This window comes from Seriola lalandi, unplaced genomic scaffold, assembly GCF_002814215.2.
Source record: "Seriola lalandi dorsalis isolate HSWRI2012SDOR001 ecotype SW California unplaced genomic scaffold, Sedor1 jcf7180002054554, whole genome shotgun sequence".
Taxonomy (NCBI): domain Eukaryota; kingdom Metazoa; phylum Chordata; class Actinopteri; order Carangiformes; family Carangidae; genus Seriola; species Seriola lalandi.
Genome location: NW_019525107.1, coordinates 686,650 through 707,039, shown reverse-complemented (window position 1 = coordinate 707,039; position 20,390 = coordinate 686,650). Strand labels below are relative to the sequence as shown.

Sequence of the window (20,390 nt, the reverse complement as noted above, 5' to 3'; positions counted from 1 at the left end):
TTTCCATAGCAACAAAATGACTGTCTGTTCGTAGAAAGACTCCACATCTGTCAAACAAAGAGAAAGCTGTGTGTCAAATATTAATAAAATTATTTGTCACCTGTGAACACTTTCTGAGGGACTTACAAAACATACAGGATAAAGTTACAAAAAAACCCAAAAAACACATTTTTATTTTTACAAAAATTATGAGAACAGATGGCGACCGGTACATGGGTAAGTACTTTAATAATGCTGATGAGATGCGGGCAAAGATGGATATCTAAAATGACAAGCTATCAATTTCATGTAAGCAGTACAATGGACTGAACATAAACTAACCATATCTTTTCACATGCAGCTCTGGTGTGTCCAACAACCCATTACATGTATTAGTATTTGGAGGTGGTAACATTCAAAAAACAATGATGAAGAGATGCAAGTTTAAAAAAAGAAAAAACAAAGTATTTAAAAAAACTTCCAACATAAAGCATGATTCTTCATGAAAGCATCTTAAAAGAATAATCTACTTAAAAAAATAACATTGGGAAATGGCCACAGATATGTTGCTAAACAAGCTGATAGGGATAGGAAGCACATGGACCAGAGACAGTTTGCTGGTGTGATCACTAATAAAGACAGTGTTTCATCATCTTTCAAGATTCATAAGTACCAACCACGAGTGTCAGTATGCTCTCTACACTAACTACGAGGACCTAACAGTGTTTGGGAGCCTGGAAAAACTTTTTTTTTCCTCTCTCAAACGTAACATTACAAACCAGTGAAAGACTGAGATTCTTAGCTTTCAAAGGAATTACAGAAGCACAGCTGGACTCCAACATTTTCCCTTCATGTCCTGATTGCTGATTTCGATGTCTCCTGTGGTTATTTCATGTGACTGTGCAATTGTGTTAGCTATACCATGTTTCCTGCAGACTGGCATAAAGTGGATCCTGTGAGGCAAACTAGCATGAATATGAGGAATCATGCTGCATTGCAGTCTGAAAGTCAAGTACTGTCAATATAACTGTCTCTCTTTATGCTAACTTTTTTTTTTCTATTTCTATTTTTGTTTTTTTGGGTTTTTTTTTTTTTAAAGAGACAACAAACTGTTGATTCTGAAGCACAGGGCTTTGGCACACCAGATGTTCAGCAAACAAATAAACAGTGATAGCAGCTGTAGTGCCACTAACCCCTTTCATGAGACACAAGCGACAGAGGAAAATGCAACCATTTAAGGGAGGCAACGGCAGGGCGAGAAGGAGAATGTTACTTCACTGTGGTAACAGAGTCATTCCCTCAAAAGTAAGACAATAAGGTATAGTGAGGAGAGGGCCAGGTGCTTCAGTCGCATGTTCCTCCTTGCAGCCTCAAGGTGCTTTGGGGCACCGCCACATATTCCAAGAACGTCAAGGAGCGTGAAACTTTAGAGGGGCTGACTGGATCGGGTCTAAAGAAGGGCTACACTATTCTCCTGCCCAGTATTCACTTCAAGATGATGTGGTAGCCATCATTCGTGTCATCTGGAAAGAAAAGGAAAAGAAAACATTGTAGAAGGTTTTAAAAATAAACTTGCAATGATAAAGCTCATCAAGGCTCTGTGCAAAATATAGAAAGAAATAAATCATCATTATTTATTAATGTGGCTCGTATACCTTTCATTGTGTCCAAAACAAAACATACTTCATCCTGGAAGTTCTGAATCATCTGTTAAAAAGAGAGTTCATGTTAATGTGGGAGGGACACAAGCTAAAGCTGTTTACTAACACGTGTAATGACAACTGGTTTCCTATTGGTCTCATCTGTGATTTGAAAGTGTAGCTTTAATTAAAAAAAAAAAAAAACATGAGCTTACCTCATCACTGACAAGCACATGAATGCCAGTGGGACCCTGTTTAAAGATCTGGTTTATCTGTCTGGGTGAGATGTTGAAGAGCTGAGCGATCTTCTCTGTGAGCTCAGCAGCTGTGAGCTCCTCTAGGTAGATGGCGTGATATACTGCATCCAGACAGAAAGGCAGGCACGATCAAAACTATTCTTTTTTTTTTTTTCTGACACTACAACATAGTAAAATCTTAATATGCAAGTATGTTTCATGATTACACTATAGTTTTTAGGGAAAATTTTAACTATTGCAAACACTGTACGGCTGTAGTTTGTGTATTACAATAAACTTTGTCCTCTTGCACACAGCAAGGGATTCGTTTTTACTTTTAAAGCTACACCAAGAGCAACATGCCTCACATACCTGACGGAGGAGTAGGCATGAGCAGCAGCCTTCAGATACACTTGAACTTACAAGAAACAGTTCCAACGTGTTGGAAAATATGTTTATTCACTTTCTTCCTGGGAGTCAGATGAAAGTTCAACTCTCATGTCTGTACAGTAAATATGAAGCTACAACCAGCAGCCGGTTAGCTTAACATGGGAAAAGGCTAGCGTTGCTGCATCAAAGCGTAACGAAACCCACCTACCAGCACCTCCTAAAGTTCACCAATGAACATGTTGTATGTTGTTTATTATTATTATTATTATTATTATTATTAAGTGTAAAAACATCAAATTATGGTTGCACAGGAGTTAGACGCAGGGCTAGATCTACGCAGGTGCAGTGACTAAGCTCCGCTGGTTCCCTGACAACCTCACAGTGAAAACAGGGCTCCAGGAATTATCATCACAATTCAAATATATCACACCGACATGGGTACAGGCCTGGTCTTTTTATTAACTTAGCAAGACAGCAGATAGGTGTAATTCTCAAAATGTCAAAACTATTCCTTTAAATGTCAGCAGAAATAGATTCAGTACTGGCAACATGGTTCCTTTGCCAAGTGGTGACTGGGACGTGCAGTACAGCAACTGTTACAGCAATGGCTGCATATCACCAAGCATGTTGCCAAAACTTTAAAAATAGTATTTGAGGATTACCAGTTTTATAGTCGTTAATACACTGTAATGATACTGTGACTTTGTGACATGCCTAATAATGCCTCCTAGCTGCGCCCATTAGTGTAGTGTAATTCAAATACTTTTTGCTCTTTTCTAATACAAACATGAACATGAACAAACAAACATGGACTCACCAAAGAAAGTGTTGGCGGCAGCATCTCCGTTTTCATGTTTCGGTTGCTGTTCCCGTGCCTGCTGAGACTCCTGGCAAACGTAGATGGTCAGCCTTGGACGTACCACACTGTAAAAACAACATCCACACAGAGAAAAATAAATAAATAAATCACAAAATATCCAGAAATGTGTGGAGCCTCTTCTTGATATAATTAGATAAAGTGCATGTTTTTCAGGTAGGATTACATAACAGAAGACCCACCGTCCCTTTAGTGCATTGAAGAGTCTTATACCATCTGCTGGCCCACAGATCTGAATGACATCCTCCCTGGTCAGCTTCAACAGGTCTGCCCCTGGTACACAGAAACAAGACTTTGCTTAAAATCCTAAAACCCCTCCCTCTACCTGTGAACCTGAAATACACGACAATTTTGTTTTGGGGATATCCAACAGTTCATATGTGCAGCAAATGCTCCTTGTAAAGGAACAGTCTTTTCGCTTGACCTGTCCTCAGAGAGGTCACCATACAAGGTCAGCTACAGGCCACAGTTCAAGGTTCTGGCAGTGATTTTTCAGCCATGCTTAAGGACACTTTTGGTAATTTTATTCTTTTTTCACTCTACGTTGCCCTGCAGTCACTAAGATACAACAGATTTCTTCTCTGTCTTTTAGGCATCCGTGGCACAGGCAGCTCTAAGTGACACTACACTAAAATAAATGGTTGTTATCTGTATAATTTGCTGCAATTCTGTCTGCGGGGGCCATTTTACCTGAGAAGTTAGTGAAGAGCCGACAGAAGGGTGAGAAGCGGTTTCTATGAAGCCACTGTTGTGCATCCTGTGGTGTTGCTGTGGGTAACAAATTCTGAGAAAAAAAACCAAACAAGACAGAACGTGGGTCAAGACACAGAAGTGCAACAATCTCACTCAGAGTTTGCTCACAGAAGTCAGGTCAGTTTACTGCTTGTTTTTTATGGCTACTTCATCACTATGTCTCAAGCTCAAACACAACATCAAAAGAAAGTATACACACACACCCAAATATAAAAGATGTTAGATTTGACTCATTCTTTTGCTTCAAAATGTAGGGATTTTTCAAAAGTCTACATCTTACAAATAGACAGAAACAAATAATTTCCAAAAGTCTGTTTTAAAGACAGAAGTTGAAATGGTATTCTGCATCAACTGAGCAGCACAGTAATTGCACTCTCGACATAAATTAGCCTAAAATTGCCTATTTAACCTTTTCAACCTATTTAACCTCAAGTTAATTTATTAGTGGGTAAAAAATATGCAACAATTTAATTTACACAGAGGTTTATTCATCTTTATTAATTCTTCTTCAGTTACTTCCCCCTCCCTTCATTTCTCAATGGGTGTATGTGACTAAGCATAACATCAGCTACACAGCTGCCTAAATATACAGTGAGTGCGGAATTAAATATTCTTACATCAGGTTTTTCATAGAAGCATTGAATCATTTCCTGTAATGCACAGAAGAGAGTTTCAGTATCATGCCTTCACGGGGAGATGAACTTGTATTTTTCATTTTCACTATCAAAATGCTTTCAATCACACCATGACACAGGATAGGCTGATTTTTGTTTATGTTTTCAAAGTGCGTTGCTGGATGGAGGGCAGATGTTTAACACCTAAATGCCAGCTGTGAATATTAATATGCAGTGGTTCAGTGAGGCAGGATGCAGTCAGACAGTAATGTAAATCCAGAAAGTGAAAAGACACTTGTACTTACATCTACTACCTGAACGACAGGCTCCGGCTGGTGGTTTGGTGATCCATTTCTAAAAAAGGAAAATTTAACCATGTTGGAATCCAAGAAGAATTCTCAAAGTCTAATGGTCATCTACATTAAGAACAATCTACACGTCATGTTTGCTCCTCGCTAACTACACACAGAACACAAGCTGCAAGTAGCATCAATTGTGAAGCATTGGTAGAAACTGTGCAACACTCATACCCCTCTGCAACTGGGAAGCTATTGTGTGTGCTGTTAAAGCCAGGAGATGGAGAGTTGTTGACGTATGTAGCCTCAGGCCACGGAGAACACTGCAAAAGACCAACACTTTTGTTACTGTGGCATCTAAATAACCTCAGAAATACATTTATTCTGCAACCATTTCTAAGCTGCAGCTACCCCATACTTTTATCCACACAGTTTAGTCTGTTATTACCTAGTTTTACATAATAATCTGAATTTGCGCTAAAATGACAAGCTGTTTTATCAATTTGGTGACAGACATAACATTAACCATCGACTGTTTCAATAAAGGATTCATCATTTGTTGTTTCTCAAGAAAACATTCTCTGGTTAAAGCTTTTCTTTGTGAGGATTTGTTGCTTTTCCCCCCTTAACATCAGTATAAAGTGAACATCTTTGGTTTTGGACTGTTAGAATATGCTAACCTCTGTCAGGATTGTAGTTTCATAGGATGGCTGGTACTTTTCCTTTTCCTGTGGTGCCCTCTTCTCCATCTTCTCCCTGTCCGTCTTCTGCTTTCTGTCTGCACCTTTGGGCTGAAACACGTCATGTGGGGGGTCATTAAGGTGGTGACCATGAACAACACAACCAGAGACCAAAGCAACAAATGTTTGTCGGTCCGCTCACCTTGAAGACTTTGACCTGGCAGGAGGCAGAGTGGAGGTGTTCTGTGTACTCTCCACTCTCATTCTCTTTAAACGTGTCGATCTGGATACGGAAAGGCACGCCCTTCTCTCCTCCGTGTTTACGCATGGTGAATTCTGTGCTGATGCAGTGAACCTAAAAAAAAAAAGAAAAGGGATATAAAAGTAAAATCTACATGGGAATGATGACATAAAATAAAAACTTAGGTCTGTGGAATCAATCAATCAATAAATATTTGCAAAAATTGTTGCATTAGTAATTACTGCCTGTAGAATAACATTCAGTTTACTTGTTATTTTGCCAAACAGTATTGATTAGTACACTAAATGTTAACAAGCTTAGCGCTATAATGTCAAAGTGCTGCCTGAGATTACTGCCATTGCTTTTAATGAATGAAAGTAATTCAGGAAAACAACAGTGTTGTCCATCATGCTACCTGGATAAAAACTGAGGTTCTTTTTGATGGGTCCCAAAGGAACTCCACAGTGTTTAGCTGAGTAGGGTTAGCCCTGGGGTCGATTATGCCGACTGACATGGGGATATCTGCAATGGATCAATGCAAAACAGGCTGTTATCAAAAGAGTTTTTAATTCACTTTAACAATCAATATCCTGAATTGATGATTTTATATGAAAATTCTTGGTGGGTTAATATACACACAAGGCTGTACAGGAACATTGTTTCCACACACAAATCCCACATAATAGAGAAGAACCAGAACGTCTAGAACCTTAAAGTTAGAACAGTCATGTTTCATTCAGTGCTCACCGAGGTCGAGGATGCGATCCCCGGGCCTGTTCCAGCGCCAGCCTTCCAGCTGCTGGTGCTCTGTGTACTGAAGTCGTCGGTCATGAAACACCACTCGAATAATGCTCTGAAATTCAGAGAAATTCTGTTTTTACAAAGGCTTCAAGGGAGATATAAATACTATTCAAACACTTTAATACTAGTTTCACATGGCGGACACTGACCTGTGCAAATATACAGTTATGTTTGTGTGAAATGTCACGCCAGAATCTTACCTTCACCATTTTACCAGTGATTTCCGGAAGTTCCCCAATTTTCCGATTGTCAAGCATTCTAATTTCATAGGACTGCCCTGGAATGACAAGTCCGCACTGTAAATAAATGGCTCTCAGTTCCTACCAGGCTGTCACAAAACACCAAACATCCACAGTTGATATCTCAATTGTAGTCACACTAATTCCAATAATGCAAAATCATATCAAAAATTAAAATTAATCATTATCAAAAACATACCCTTGTAGACCATACTGTAATATATTTCCACAGTGATTGTTTCTCTCCACCTCTAATGCCAGCTATCAGAAGATTTACAGTCATCCAGGTAATAAAATGCAAGAACTGAATTTCAGTGGATTTTAACTTGATGTTCTTAGATCTCGATAAATTTACACAAACCTGAAACAGTACACTGTGGCTGGGATCTGGACACTGACCTTGGTTGAGGTAGGTGAGTGTTTCATCGTGCAGTTTAACGGCTGGCGAGGTAGCTGCACACAGAACATACTGGAAGGGAAGGATCTTGTTTTCAGAGTCTGGAGGCAGGTTGGACTCCTCTTGCTTGAAGATGGGGAGGGCAAGTACATCGCTGGAGAACAGAGACAAAAGAACAAAGCTGTCAGAAAGCTGCCAACGCCTGATCACCTCAGTGTGAGACACATTCATTACTGAATGGCAGGTTATTGTGTTTGCCAGCTTTCCAGCTTATTAATTACAATGGTGGTGATTTGGGCAACATCACTAAATACCAAGGTATCCAATCAGTATCTCATTGCTCCTCTCAACAAAAGAATTTCAGGGAACAAGCAGGCACTTTGCAGCTCGTACAGTATCATATAACAGAGCACTTAACCAGCCAGAAAAGGACAAAAAAGAGAGTGATCTTTCTCCAGCAGAGCCAAGTGCTTGAGTCAGCAAATCCTAAATGGATCTCACAAAATTTCCATCATGAAAAACTGAGCGGTAATATCTTAAAAATCTATCTGGACTTTAAACTCTTGAATAAGACGTCACCAATTAAACGCCACAGAACTGTGTGCAGATATTCACCCTCAGTGATTCAGAACTTGGTTGCATCATTGATAGGAAAAGTCTAATTCTTCAATCACATTTCATCAAAGAGTATTCTTCATCTGACTGTCGCCAAGCAGTGTAATGCATTGAAATTCATTTGTATGTGGGAATTAATTTGCTCCTCTGCTATCTGTCAGTACAAGACTTTACATATTCATGTACAAATTCAAAATGTGAACAGATTTCTCTGCTCAAACTGCAAACTGGTGAGACAATTAGAGAAAATGTGAAACACTTCAGACTAATAAAGCTGATTTGTACAGAGAAGTCATTAAAAACTACCAAATACCCTCATTAAAAATCCCCAACCTGTCACACAATCAAACATGTTCTGTGAATGTTTTGAGAGGGGATATAGAACAATACTGTTGATACTAAAGAACATGAGAGACAAAGTGAGATCATAAAATCATAAAAATCTATCTAACCATTATTTTTACTGTTGATTAATCTTGAATTTATTTTTTCAATTAATTGATCAATCTACTTGATTGGTAAATGAATTAGCAAAAAAACGCACATCCCAGTTTTCCAAAGACCAAGGTAATATTATCAAACGCTTTGTTTTGTCTGGCAAAAAGTTAAAAATCAATTCGGTTTATTATATTATTAAGTCATAAAAAGCAACAACTCTTTTGTTTTGAGCAACTGAAACCAGTGAATTTTGGGCATTTTTGTCTGAACAATTACGGACACAACGGATTAGAAAATATTCTAGTTGCAAATTAATTTTCTGTTGATCAACAACTCGATTACTCCTATAATTGTATCATCACAATAATAATAATATAATCACACGCTGTTAAAAGTTCTGGGACAAGTGAAAACACACACTGCCAACACTTAAGCTTAAGCAGGTAATACAGTTTCACTAACTTTAGAAAGTGACAACTGAAGGAGGCATCCCCGTGAGAGCACCCTTACCGTCACTGTTTATATCAATCATTATGTCTCCAAATAAAACAAATATAGAACATATGGTACATACAATGAAGTCACAAATCAGATGGCATGTTTCGGTAGCAACAACAGCAGTGCACTTAAGACAGAAGATTCAACCCGTTTAAAACTTGTACTGTACCTCATGCTGTATGCCCCAGCACCAAGCTCCTGGCCAATGCCCGAGAGACTGGCATCAAAGTCCTGGACCAGTCCGGACTCGATCACTTCATCCGTGAGAGGTAACTTCAGAGCCCACGCCATGGTGGTGGCGATGTGGAGTTCTTACGGAGTGCAGTTCTGGTTAAAACTTAAGCCAGGTTTTTATACCTGCGTCCCACAGCCTTCCGATCTTTAGTGGAGAAAGTGACAATAATAAGTTTATTATCGTCAAGTTTGGCTCCAACTCCCGTGAACATACAGCGATATCTGAACATTTGATCGAGGAAAACAGCTACAAAAAAATAATGCGTATGCTCAAATTAGCAGCGTGTGCAATTGTTAGTAACTGGCAACTATTCTGAGCAATGCAGAGCTCCTGAGGTTAAGGGTAAGTTAACGGTACTCTGCCCACGTTTTATGCAACCGTGCACCGCAGCACTGCTGAGATCCAAACAACTTGTGGTAAGCTACAACATTTTTAGACTTTACTTCTTTTCATTTAGTTTCATAAATCTAATTAAAAGCCACAAAGCTTACCTTCAAGTGAGATGCGTGTAGCTACTTGCTGACACTGCGACAGTTTCGTGCCATCATGTCGCGCTCCTTCGTCTCAGCACTAAAATAAACATGTCGAGCTAAACACTTAGCTAGCGACGTAGCCTGCCAGCGAACTTGGCCAGTAGGATGCTAGCTCTTCTAAGCCTCCGTTATTGGGGATTCAGGGGGATGGATTATTCCTGGCAGACATATTTATAAATAAAAATGCATAAACACTATCTCTGGTTCCCAAATATATGCAATATAATGTCTTGCTTTTGTTTGTTTATCTAGTTCGGTCAGGAAAAGGAGCTGCCGTAATTTCCGTTTCGTTTTCTTCTTCTTGTTGTTATTTTACAGTTCAAGCAAAGTACTTTATGGCTCATTTCCGCCGCCCAGCGCCCACTGCCCGTTTTCACAGTTTTCTTAAAATTTTCTTAAACTCAACATTTTTGGTTTTTAATTGTTAACTGTTGCAAGCAATTTCGTTGTGTTAAAATGTTGTTTTCCCGTGTTTGGGAAAATAATTAAAGATTTATTTACAGTGGGGGTCAAAAGGAAGTTAATCCAGCCATGATTAGAAGAGATATTTTACTTGTAAAAAGAACCAATTTTTTCAGTCCCTGTTGGGGAGGTCAGTCGTTACTATCTAACTACAGCCAATGCAAAGACAGAAAATATATCAATACATAACAATAAGGAGTGATTAATAAAGACAGGTTTTATTTGATTTATCTGACAGAAAATGACAAAAAGCAACCAACTTTAGTTTTTCCCTTGTCTCACTCAGACCTGAACCCTTTGTGTGCTTTGCAGTCAAAAAAACTAATGGTTGATATCTTATTATTCTAATTTAGCTCTTCTTTTCTCTATTGATATCTTACTATATTAAACAATATTATATATATTGTCTTCCCATATTTAACATGAAGGTAAAACACATGTTAAAGCAAGACCTTTGTAATATGATTTTTTATGGTTAGACATACCGTATGTCCACTGCAATGTCGGCCTACTGTTATTCAAAAGGTAAATATGAGGTGGAAAATAAAATGCCCCATTCAACATATCATTCACATTGGTCAAATAGAATAATTTAGATATGTGAATAATAATGTATATTAGTTTATAATTAATCTGCAGTATTTTACATTTCATCTGCATAAAAAGTACATTAATCTTAATGATAGATGTTGCATGTCAAGTTGAATATTGCAATTTTGCCAGTACTGCTACATTTTGGAAAGCAAAGCTTCTTGCCGTTCAAAAACTTTACAATGAAGAAATTAAATTCTTTTACAAACGTAACAGAAACCTTGCACCGTACATATAGCATTCTTAACCCTTTAACTTTCTCAGCTGTCACTAAAGTGCAAAGAATTCTTGAAGAATTGGCAATGATAAAGAAAACTGCCACAGTATTTTTCCTAAATATAACAACTCCAGACTTCACATGCAAACACTCCTTTAACTCATTCATAATGAATTTTCAAAACACATTTAACCACAAAACCCCATTTTCTTGACTAAACAGTTAATTACTTTTTTTGATATTCAGTTAATCAATTTGATTGATATTAGGCTTAGTAAGTGTATCTAAAAAAAAAATCTGGCACTAATGTTTCAGGCATCATGAGACTATTTCAAGTTGACTTCATAATGGGCCAGTTAAGCTCCTATTTTGGAAATATACTTTAACTTGAAGGGAAAAAAATGTCACAGCAGCACTGTCAAGCCATTAAGGGCAAAATTCACAACAGTGAACCGAGAAAACACAAAATACTCTCAGAGTATTATAAACACATTTAACAGAAAGCGTTAAAAGAGGACAGACTGTTGTGAATTCAAACACACATACTGTATGTGTATTTGCACGATCAGTAACTCACAAATGAAACAAACTTTATTTTTTTAAAAACTGTAATATGTTGGCATCATGGGCAACAGTCTGGGCTACTGCTTTATTTTGATAAGAACCTGTTGTCCATGGAACATCAGAAATGACCCTCTCCATGAACACCCAACTGTGTGACACTTTTATAAAATTATTTAATAAATTTATTATAAAGCCAAACAAGAGAATATGACTGCAGCTTTTGTCTTGATGATTATCAATCAAATATCAAAATGATGATTGTCCCAAAATACTTGTTGCAGAGTCAGGAGTAGTTAGAGGGCAAAGTCATTTTTGGTTTTCTTTAGATAACAACTTCTGATGAAAACAAGGTTATAGGTCATTGCCCACTTATAGCCTACAGTCGTATTTATTCCTGTCAGAATTTATGTTTGCAGAGCTGCTCGTGCAGTACAAATATTATCTGAATATAAAGTAAATGAGGAGCTAAATATCAAATATCAGCGTACTGTCATCCACTGTGCCAAAGTGACATGAATGTGATTAAACTCAATAATACTCAGTGCTCGCCCGCTTAAAGTAATTCAGAGGGTTACCCTATAAAACCATTTGTATAAAAGTTCAAACGTTTTTAAATATGACATGTTATTATCACTGTATATGATAAGAGGACCATGCAGTTTGACTTAGTACCCACCACAGAAGTAGTGTACATATATACAACTTTAAAACACAATAATTATTCGTTTTAAGTTCTCTTTCATTAGATTTCAGTCATGTATTTCAATCATTTTCTCAAAAAATTCATATTCTTTCAGCCTTTTACAGAGGTTAAATCATATTTACAACACTATCTACATCTGTGTTATTGTATTAAATGTTCAGCTTCCCAACAGGATAAAAGATCAGTAGCAAACTCTCCCAGAATGACGTCGCTACTGAACCTGGAAAACGTTGATTTTGCTTGTGTTTTTCAACGTCTGTCGCCGGTTGCAGAACCATACTCGCACAACCTCTCGGTCATAGTTTAGCTCTCTTGCAATCTCAGTAATCTCTTGACCCGTTGGCAGTGCATTCTTCTCAAAGTAGGAGTTGAGAACCTCTATTGCTTGCGGTGTGAAACTAGTACGCCGCTTGCGTTTTTTGGAAGGTTCACCACCAACAAACTCCATCAGATTCTGTTGGCCTTTCTGGTTCCAGTGCTCGGCTTCGGCCAGCCACTTCTCCAACACGGGCTTTAGCTTCTGAGCGCTCTTGGGAGTGATATCCAACTTTTCAAACCTGCAGTACAAAAGAAAGTTCAATCTAAAAAGTTTTTCATGAGCGTACACTATAGGCACCGTATCTCAATTTGATCCCTATGAACACAGACATAGTATACATAGATCCAGTTTGCAGGCAAGTGAATTAGATAGTTTATATACCAGTCCAAGCTTTAACCAGCTTACTGACAAATATCTCATTATTTTACTTAATGTAATTACTGACCTCTATATAATAACGACTCCATTGCTGTTCATATTGAAATACCACTTTGGAGAATTCTTAAAATCTATACTCACAGACGCCTCTTTTTCTGTAAAATGTAGCCTAAGCAGTGCAAATGTTATTGATTGCATTAAAGGACTAGTTTAACATTTTAGGAATATGCTTGGTGTTCTTGCTGAGATCAGGTGAGAGGATCAATATGGCTCATTAAATATGAAGCTACAGCCAGCAGGTGGTTAGTGTAGCTTAGCATAACGCCTGGAAACAGGGGAAACAGCTGGGCTGAACTCTGTATGAAGGAAACAGAATCCACCTACCAGAACCTCCAAAGTTCACTAATTACCATGCTATGTCCTGTTTGTTTAATCCAAGCAAATACGAGTATACGAGATTCTGATAGACTGATTTTGTTACCTTTGCACAGAGTCCGGCTGGCTGATTCCCTTCAGTCTTTATGCTAAGCTGTGCCAAACAGCTGCTGGCTGTAGCAGCATATTTAATGGGGAGACATGAGAGTGGTATCTATCTTTTAATCTTACGCTCTGCCAAAAAGTAAATAAAGGTATTTCCCAAAATGTCAAACAATTAATTTAAAGTAATTTTTGATTTAGGGAATAAACTATATAAACCATATGTCAGAAATTGTTCAAATCTTTACTCAAAGATCTCCTTATTTTTATGTAGAAAGTGCAATTAATGCAATTCAAATGTATTCACACTGATGCATTAAGGATTTATTGCAACAGTTTTTTGCAAATATAACACAAAATGTCAGTGTTGCACTCACTCCACTAAGCATGACTGCACTAACATAATACAAGAAGATGAGTAGTTTTTTTTCATGGGTGCCTTAACTTCATTCATGTTGGAACAGTATAAGAATTGTAATTTGTGTGCACGCAAATGTGGACAACGTATGCACATATCAAATGATGCTTTGTAAAGAGTTTGCTGAAGAACACTTCTCTATGCAAGGCAACATGGACAGGGGAGTCATTTACCTGCAAATGGCAGACTGGCTGTAAGCCGGACCCTCAGTAGCAGTCAGAGCCTGCCCTACTTGTGTCTGCGTAAGCCCCAAGGACAGCCGACGGATCTTGAAATTCTTGGCAAACTCTCGAATTTCCTCCAGATTAATGCCTTCCTCGCTGCTGACAACCTGCTGGGGTTCTACAATTGTGAAGAGTCTGGTTAAAAATATCTACCTACTTAAAGCGGATCTATGTTTGGATAGGAGAAGCAGGTGTACATACTGCTGACAAGCTGGCCCACTTTTGCAATGTCTCCACAGGTGATGGGTACCGTGGAAGAGAGCGTGGTGGCGGTCTTCAGTACAGACGGCTGCGGGGCGATTACAACTGGCGACGGAGTGACACTTGTTACCGAAGCCTGGGAGGGAACAAATAAATAACAGTCTTGGATGTAACCTATTTTATAAATGCAGTAGTCCTTTCTGACCCCAAAGTCCAGACAGATTTTTGTGTGTACCTGTGTGTTAGGCTTGGTAAGTGTTGGAGGAGCAGCGGCTTTGGGCAGAACTGCAGCAGAAGTCACAACTGTGGCAGGTCCATTTCCTACAGTGGCAATGATCTGTCCCTGGGTGTTGAGAAGCAGCTGTGGGGTGACAGTCTGGACCTGGAGACCCTGGAGCGGGAGGGTGGGAGTTGCAGCCCCTCCAGCCAGAGAGGCCGGGTTCACCAACAGCGGGAGGGTTCCTATAACCTGTAAATATTGTTTGAATTTTGGAGAAATACATACAAATAATTGAAACGGAACCATCTGTGATAGTTTTCGCTCTCAGGACATTTGACAGCCTGTCATGGCAGTGTTTTTGCTTCTGGAAAATAAGAATGTCCTGTTAGCAGTTTACTTGGAATAAAAATCATGTCTTTCAAGATTAAACACTGCACTACTAACTGCAATGAGCTGCAATAATGGAAAGACTGAGTAATGGAAGTGTTTGAGAGGATAAATCAGTTTTCACAGAAATTGTCTTATGCTCCACTGACTTGAAATAGCACTGCTGATTGATGTTAACTGGAGGCTGGAGCCTTTATTCCCAGAAACAGAAACACAACATTCTGATTGTTCTTGGAGAGGGTGTGATTAGCAATCAAAACACATCAGTATGAAAACTTGAAAAAACCTAAATGGCACTATGTAAGGGGAGCATGTTAGTTTGGGAATTACGGTACTTGTTCTTATAGCGTTCACATTTTTCGGACTTACTTTTTAAATAATAGAATAGAAAAGAATAGAATAGAATAGAAACTGAGCAGCAGCTGCAATAGCAGTTTTTTATAGCACGAACCTGTCCCTGGGCATTTGTGATGATCTGGCTGGTGATGCCAGCCATGTTGGACATGGCACTGGTGATGATGGGAGTGGAGGCAAGGGAACTGAGGAACTGAGGCTGTGCTCCCAATGAAGCAGCATTGATCTGTGCAGAAAATAAATCACAGAACACAGAAAAATGAAATTACATGACTCATAAGCCAGATGTTAACAGTACAGAGGTGACTACACACTGGCATTCTTACAATAGCAGGATTGAGGGAGAGTCCTGCAGTCTGCAGTGCTGCCACAGATATGTTGGACTGAGACATGGTGGTTGAGGCCGTGGTCGCCTGGGCTGCTGCCATCTGAGCTGCAGTAACCTGGGCATTGGTCACCTGCGTTGGCTGAGACGTCACCTGCTGCACAGCAGCCTGGACTGACTGCATGGAGGCTGCATGAGGCTGGAACACTGTCTGTGCATTTGTCTGCAGCTGGGGCTGGACTGAGTTCAAGACTGTGGCAGCTGAAGGAAAATTCAAGTGTATGCAATCTATTAGTTGAGATAATGTTTAATGTGAGAAAACTGACTAAAACATGATGACAAGACTAAGAGTTCATAGCCACACTAGCAGCTCTGTGAGGCTCCTTACAGGCCTCATATAACGTCAGGGGGACGTCATGGTTAACATGGCTTACCGTGGTTTACAATGTTCACTATGCGAGTTTAGTTGGTTAACATGCTAGCATTTGCTAATTTCTACTAAACACAAAGTAGTGTGATGGGAATGTCAATATTTTGTAGGTATTTGGTCATAAATCAAAGTACTAAATGAAAAGTTATTATAACCACAGTTATTACAAGTCATCCATTAGGTTGACATATATGTTTGTACCCAATTCCATGACATTTCCGATAGTTGTTTTCACTTAAAACCACAAATGTGAACGTGGTGTAGACAAGAGGACAGGAAGGAAGTGGTGGACTGACCGACCGACAGACGTCACCATCCCTAGAGCCACGCCACGCTGATGTGTTATACCTCAGGAGGAAATGATGTGTGTGTGCCGTTCTATAGCACTTTTGAAGTGAGATGTCGGCGGTGATGTAGCCAGACTTACATTTTAACACAATCTGGATAAGAGACACCAAATGGGCAGCACACATGCAGGGACAGTTTGTATTTTACCTTGGAGGCCAGCAAAGGGCAGCTTGAGGAGGTTTCCGGCCGAGTTAGCTGCTGCAAGCCCAGGGAGAGTAGCAACATTGGTGGTGGGGAGGGTGAGAACAGCCAGACTGCCCTGGCCACCGATGGAGCCCGCCATACTCAGGGGGATGAGTAGGGGTTGGCCCAGCGACCCTGTCTGGGCCATCATACCGGTCATCAACGTGGCCAGACTTTCCTGGGTCAGCACCTGATGTTGAGAAGTAAAAGATTTGCTTTCAATCAGCATTTGTGACTAGAGTGAGCAACGTTTTTCTCAGAGGGTTCGTATACCTCCTTTATCTGTTTTTACTATCATTCTGGTGTTTTACAGGGGCAATCTTACTAAACTAAATAGTAGCAGTAATAAAATTTTCTTTGCCTTTTGACTCAGATAATCCATCTTCCTCTGCTGCAGTTCTAAATTTCTTTTGTTTTTTCACGATATTTGGTGTTTTATTTTTGTTGTTGCCGTGGCACGTATTGGTTCGAATTCACTCCAATTTTTTTCTACAGCTTCAGGCCAGGTGTTCAGGTGTTCGGGATCAAATTTGTTCCATTTTTCACATTCACAATGTACTGGAGGCAACTGCCACAGTCAGTGACTTCACTAAATCACCTACACTCACCTGTGGGTGACAATAGTGACATTAATCCCTCTGACACATGAATATTGGACAAGAAATTATATGTGAACAGGGTGAAATGCAAATAAGGCTCTTTTTTTTTTTTTTGCCCTCATCACTTGTCATTTCACACTGAACTTTCAAGGCCAGTGTACACCAAACACCTTGTTTTAGGTCAAGAAAACTATTTACTACAATATTCTTTCTCTAATGACAAAAGATGAATATGGAAAGAGTGCTTGGTGTGTAAATTCATACTTGTGGACAGCCTTGTACAGTGATGGGCATGGCGGCCTGGGGCTGCGGCATGGACACACTGATGGGAACAGCAGGAGTCAGCGTTTGGACAGCGGGGACCGGAGCCTCTACAGACACCACCTGCTGCTCACCCAGCACTGCAGGAGCACAGCTAACATTGGTTCTTACTGACATTTCAAGTGGTTTTCACAGCTGTCATTGGCATTTCAGTACATCTGTGTCATGTGCATATGAATAATTAAAAGTCGTCATCTATCCTTTTTCATCTAGCAAGGCCTTGATTTACCTATTCCCCCTGTGCTCTGGGGCACAGTGGGGCTGTCCTGGGTGCTGCCGCCCTCCGGTTGCTCCGCCGCCTGAGCCACTCCCTCCTCAGCTTTGCCTTCACTCTTCCCATCGTTTACTGATGACGGCAGAGACGCATCGACCTCTACCTCTAGCACTCGAATAGTCTCATGGCCGGACATCACAATGACCTGCGCAGTGAACAGGAATAAAAGCTGAGATGACTCGAACGCACAAGGATTTGCCAACTCTATTGCACTTCTTTTGTGAAAGTTTTTTTTATCATAATAGATAAATATGGTAAAAGTCTCACTTCATCTAGTACCTGAAGGGTCACAAAAGAAAGCCTGAATTTAGTATTTATCCCCCTCATTGATTTACTGTCTAACTACATGTAGTGAATCCCCTTTTTGACTCAACCAGTGACTTATGGTATGCAATAAGGAAAGACCTAGAGGAGAGGCAGCAAGACAACCTGGGCTGGAAGACAAAGTGCAGAGAGACAATGCAGGAAGAGAGAGGAGGATGCATACCTGGTTGTCTTTGGCAGGGAATTTCAAAGTGCAGGATTTAAATGGCTGAAAAAAGACTTCTGCAGTCAGACAGTGAATGGCTAAGGAGAACAGAGAAGCCAAGCACATATTAGGACACAATGACCAAAAACAAAAAAAAAACAATACTAAAAAAAAAAAAAAAAAAAATGAAAATGAAACGAGCATGAGTACAACAAAACAATGATAAGAGCATCAGCCAACAAGCAGCTCAAGCAATGCTTTCAATATCCCCTCTGTGAAGAGCATTGCTTTTGTTTGCTGACTATGTCTATGTACACAGAATGTTACTAAAGAGAGGAAAAAACACAATTAATTATTAAGCATGGCAGTTTAAAGACTGATAACTCACAAGCATAGAGCAGCAGGAATTATTAGGCGATCAAACACAAAAAGTGGCTCCTGATCTCAATGAACTGCTGTGTGGAAGTTAATCATTCCGTTATGATGTGATATGCTGGCACATGGAGGGTGACAGGAGCAAACAGCAGCACAGAACTTGAAGACAACATAAGTTATGAGGCTTCTGCTAAGCTCTGTGTGGCTACAGCAAGAAGAGAGGGCCTGTCACTGTTCAGACAGGTGAGTGTTACCTGCTCATTGACAGTAAGCGGGGCATCTTTGGCAGGGAGATCCTGGGAGTTCATGGCTCGCTGCACCACCACAGTCACAGTCTTCCTGGCATTCTGCGCAAAACACACACAGATCAAACAAAAAAGTCTTTAAGGTCCTTCTTAATATGTTTTGCAGCTATTTCAGGCATTAAAACTTATAAATTTTCATGTTGGTGACCCCTGTAAGCCCGTAGTATCCGCACTACAGGGGGCGAATGCTGGTTACAGACCCAGACCCACATGCAGAGGACTGTTTTTTATTCATGGCTATTTCTGTCATTGCAGGACCAGACTATTTGGAGGGGCCTATAAACAGGCCATACTGTGTTGCACTTTAGCTGCAGAAAGCGGCATGAAACACGCTGATCGTGGACATAAAGTGGTTACAAATTCATCATAGATCAAAAAAAGATTCCAAAGGACGACTTTCCTGCTGCAATGCCCCGTTAGAAATGAGGATCTGTCAAAACTTCAGCGGGTGTTGATGGGCTCCCCACCCCCATCCCGGCCAATAAAAGTCTCGCCGCGTCGGCCACTTTTGAAGACAAGCACTAACCACCAAGTACAGGCGACAGAAATCATCTCGACCCGTGCCTAGAGACCGAATATTATATATTTCCCTCTCTTTATCATAAATATATAAATTATGCTAATTACGAACATTGCATATTAACCAAAACTCATTTCCTCTCGCCATTTCGCTGCTATGCGCGAGGAGCAGGCTCGAATAGAGTCCGGTTATTATATTCAACTTACCGCGTAAATGCAGCTTATTCGCTGTAATCCCCCGCTCTTATAAAGGTCCTTGTCACAGTTTGTTTCAGTCACACATAATTAAAAATTCATCTCAGCTCCCAGACAGGCGCTGTGACTGCACACAAAAGAGGTATTTGCATTGATAAGGAGGGTTGCAATGTTAGGATCTCCTCTCTCTTAATATTTAATGACGATGGCCTTTCTGCAACAGTTCAGATAATCAAAAATCCTCGAGGTGTCTCACAAAATCCTATTTCAGCTGTAAAGTCGGACAAAATTGCCACAAAATTGGCCTTTTGCACTACGTCATGAACATAATTTATGCAAGGAAAAAATCTTGCATTGAAAAATGTCTGCCTCGACTTGAGAGCTGCCATGGCTCTCTTAAAGGGGAAGTGCTCCAATAAAAGCTGAACAGTGAGAGCAGCTATGAATCATTGACACAGAGAAATAATAGATGAAACACCGTGCTGCTACACGAACAGTTTCTTAATACCGCTCTTTGTTTCACTGACAGTGTGTTTGAATGAGAAATTACCCGTTTACTTCGATGAATTTGTACAAAATTACGAAAACAACACAACAGGATTCCCAAAAAACAACTGCTCATATTTTATGTACTATGGAGATGGTATCCTTTGTTATATTTTGTTGTTATATGTTGAAAGCTGAATAGAATAGCCGATTCATGGATCCCTCTGGATTGGACTTCCTTCTACCTGACTTGCCCTGACTGGCTGTCTTATAGTGTCATAGCTGCTGTGATTTGTTTTGTTAACTTGGTTTAGAGAAAATATGTGGTTCTGTGGCTGTGTGTATTTATATTGAAAATAAGGGGGGAAATAACCCTGATAAATATATCACACTCTGTAAAACGGAGGCTTTAAAATCACATACTAGTTTTTGTTTTATGTCAAATAAAGAATTCTTGCTTTTTATGAATTCTAAAGACTACATAATGATACTGTACTCGGTAATAGTATATATACCTGTATTGAGTGGTTTATTATTATTGTTTTTTGTTGTATTCCCTACACTTGCTTTGAGCATGTTCTTGA

The 20,390-nt window shown here is 39.7% G+C and overlaps 2 protein-coding genes across 6 annotated transcripts; both read right to left on the bottom strand.

The window, feature by feature from the left end:
• Nucleotides 1-155: 155 nt before the first annotated feature.
• tfcp2 (transcription factor CP2) lies at nucleotides 156-9,753 on the bottom strand. Of its 2 annotated transcripts, XM_023415557.2 has the most exons (17): nucleotides 9,421-9,753; nucleotides 8,864-9,073; nucleotides 7,146-7,297; nucleotides 6,708-6,784; nucleotides 6,454-6,559; nucleotides 6,122-6,228; nucleotides 5,668-5,820; nucleotides 5,466-5,576; nucleotides 5,020-5,108; nucleotides 4,795-4,843; nucleotides 4,493-4,525; nucleotides 3,813-3,906; nucleotides 3,305-3,395; nucleotides 3,063-3,169; nucleotides 1,835-1,977; nucleotides 1,635-1,686; nucleotides 156-1,502 (listed from the first exon to the last, which is right to left on the bottom strand). In XM_023415557.2, exons 2-17 carry the CDS (start codon nucleotides 8,983-8,985, stop codon nucleotides 1,465-1,467), a joined length of 1,524 nt encoding a protein of 507 aa, XP_023271325.1. In that variant the 5' UTR covers nucleotides 8,986-9,073; nucleotides 9,421-9,753; the 3' UTR covers nucleotides 156-1,464. The 2 variants fall into 2 exon arrangements, with proteins under 2 accessions (XP_023271325.1, XP_087032569.1); XM_087176443.1 differs by lacking the exon at nucleotides 4,493-4,525.
• A 370-nt stretch (nucleotides 9,754-10,123) lies between these two features.
• On the bottom strand, nucleotides 10,124-19,723 carry pou6f1 (POU class 6 homeobox 1). 4 transcript variants are annotated; one of them, XM_023415552.2, is made up of 11 exons: nucleotides 19,333-19,723; nucleotides 18,556-18,648; nucleotides 17,413-17,602; nucleotides 17,127-17,263; nucleotides 16,228-16,453; nucleotides 15,304-15,563; nucleotides 15,075-15,203; nucleotides 14,252-14,485; nucleotides 14,017-14,152; nucleotides 13,765-13,933; nucleotides 10,124-12,556 (listed from the first exon to the last, which is right to left on the bottom strand). In XM_023415552.2, exons 2-11 carry the CDS (start codon nucleotides 18,607-18,609, stop codon nucleotides 12,211-12,213), a joined length of 1,881 nt encoding a protein of 626 aa, XP_023271320.1. In that variant the 5' UTR covers nucleotides 18,610-18,648; nucleotides 19,333-19,723; the 3' UTR covers nucleotides 10,124-12,210. The 4 variants fall into 4 exon arrangements, with proteins under 4 accessions (XP_023271320.1, XP_087032568.1, XP_023271322.1 ...); XM_087176442.1 differs by lacking the exon at nucleotides 19,333-19,723 and adding an exon at nucleotides 18,817-19,185; XM_023415554.2 differs by lacking the exon at nucleotides 19,333-19,723 and adding an exon at nucleotides 17,945-18,024 and having other exon boundaries at nucleotides 18,556-18,614.
• Nucleotides 19,724-20,390: the final 667 nt, after the last annotated feature.

Coding starts and splice junctions, on each gene's coding strand:
- tfcp2 (XM_023415557.2), bottom strand. CDS start 8,985: ATGGCGTGGGCTCTGAAGTTACCTCTCACGGATGAAGTGATCGAGTCC. Junction 6,785..7,145: donor ACTCACCTACCTCAACCAAG/GTCAGTGTCCAG, acceptor TTGTCATTCCAG/GGCAGTCCTATGAAATTAGA. Junction 1,978..3,062: donor TGCCGCCAACACTTTCTTTG/GTGAGTCCATGT, acceptor GTCTGGATGCAG/TATATCACGCCATCTACCTA.
- pou6f1 (XM_087176441.1), bottom strand. CDS start 18,052: ATGTGCTTGGCTTCTCTGTTCTCCTTAGCCATTCACTGTCTGACTGCA. Junction 17,264..17,412: donor CCAGAGCACAGGGGGAATAG/GTAAATCAAGGC, acceptor GTGCTCCTGCAG/TGCTGGGTGAGCAGCAGGTG. Junction 15,204..15,303: donor TCTCCCTCAATCCTGCTATT/GTAAGAATGCCA, acceptor TTTTCTGCACAG/ATCAATGCTGCTTCATTGGG.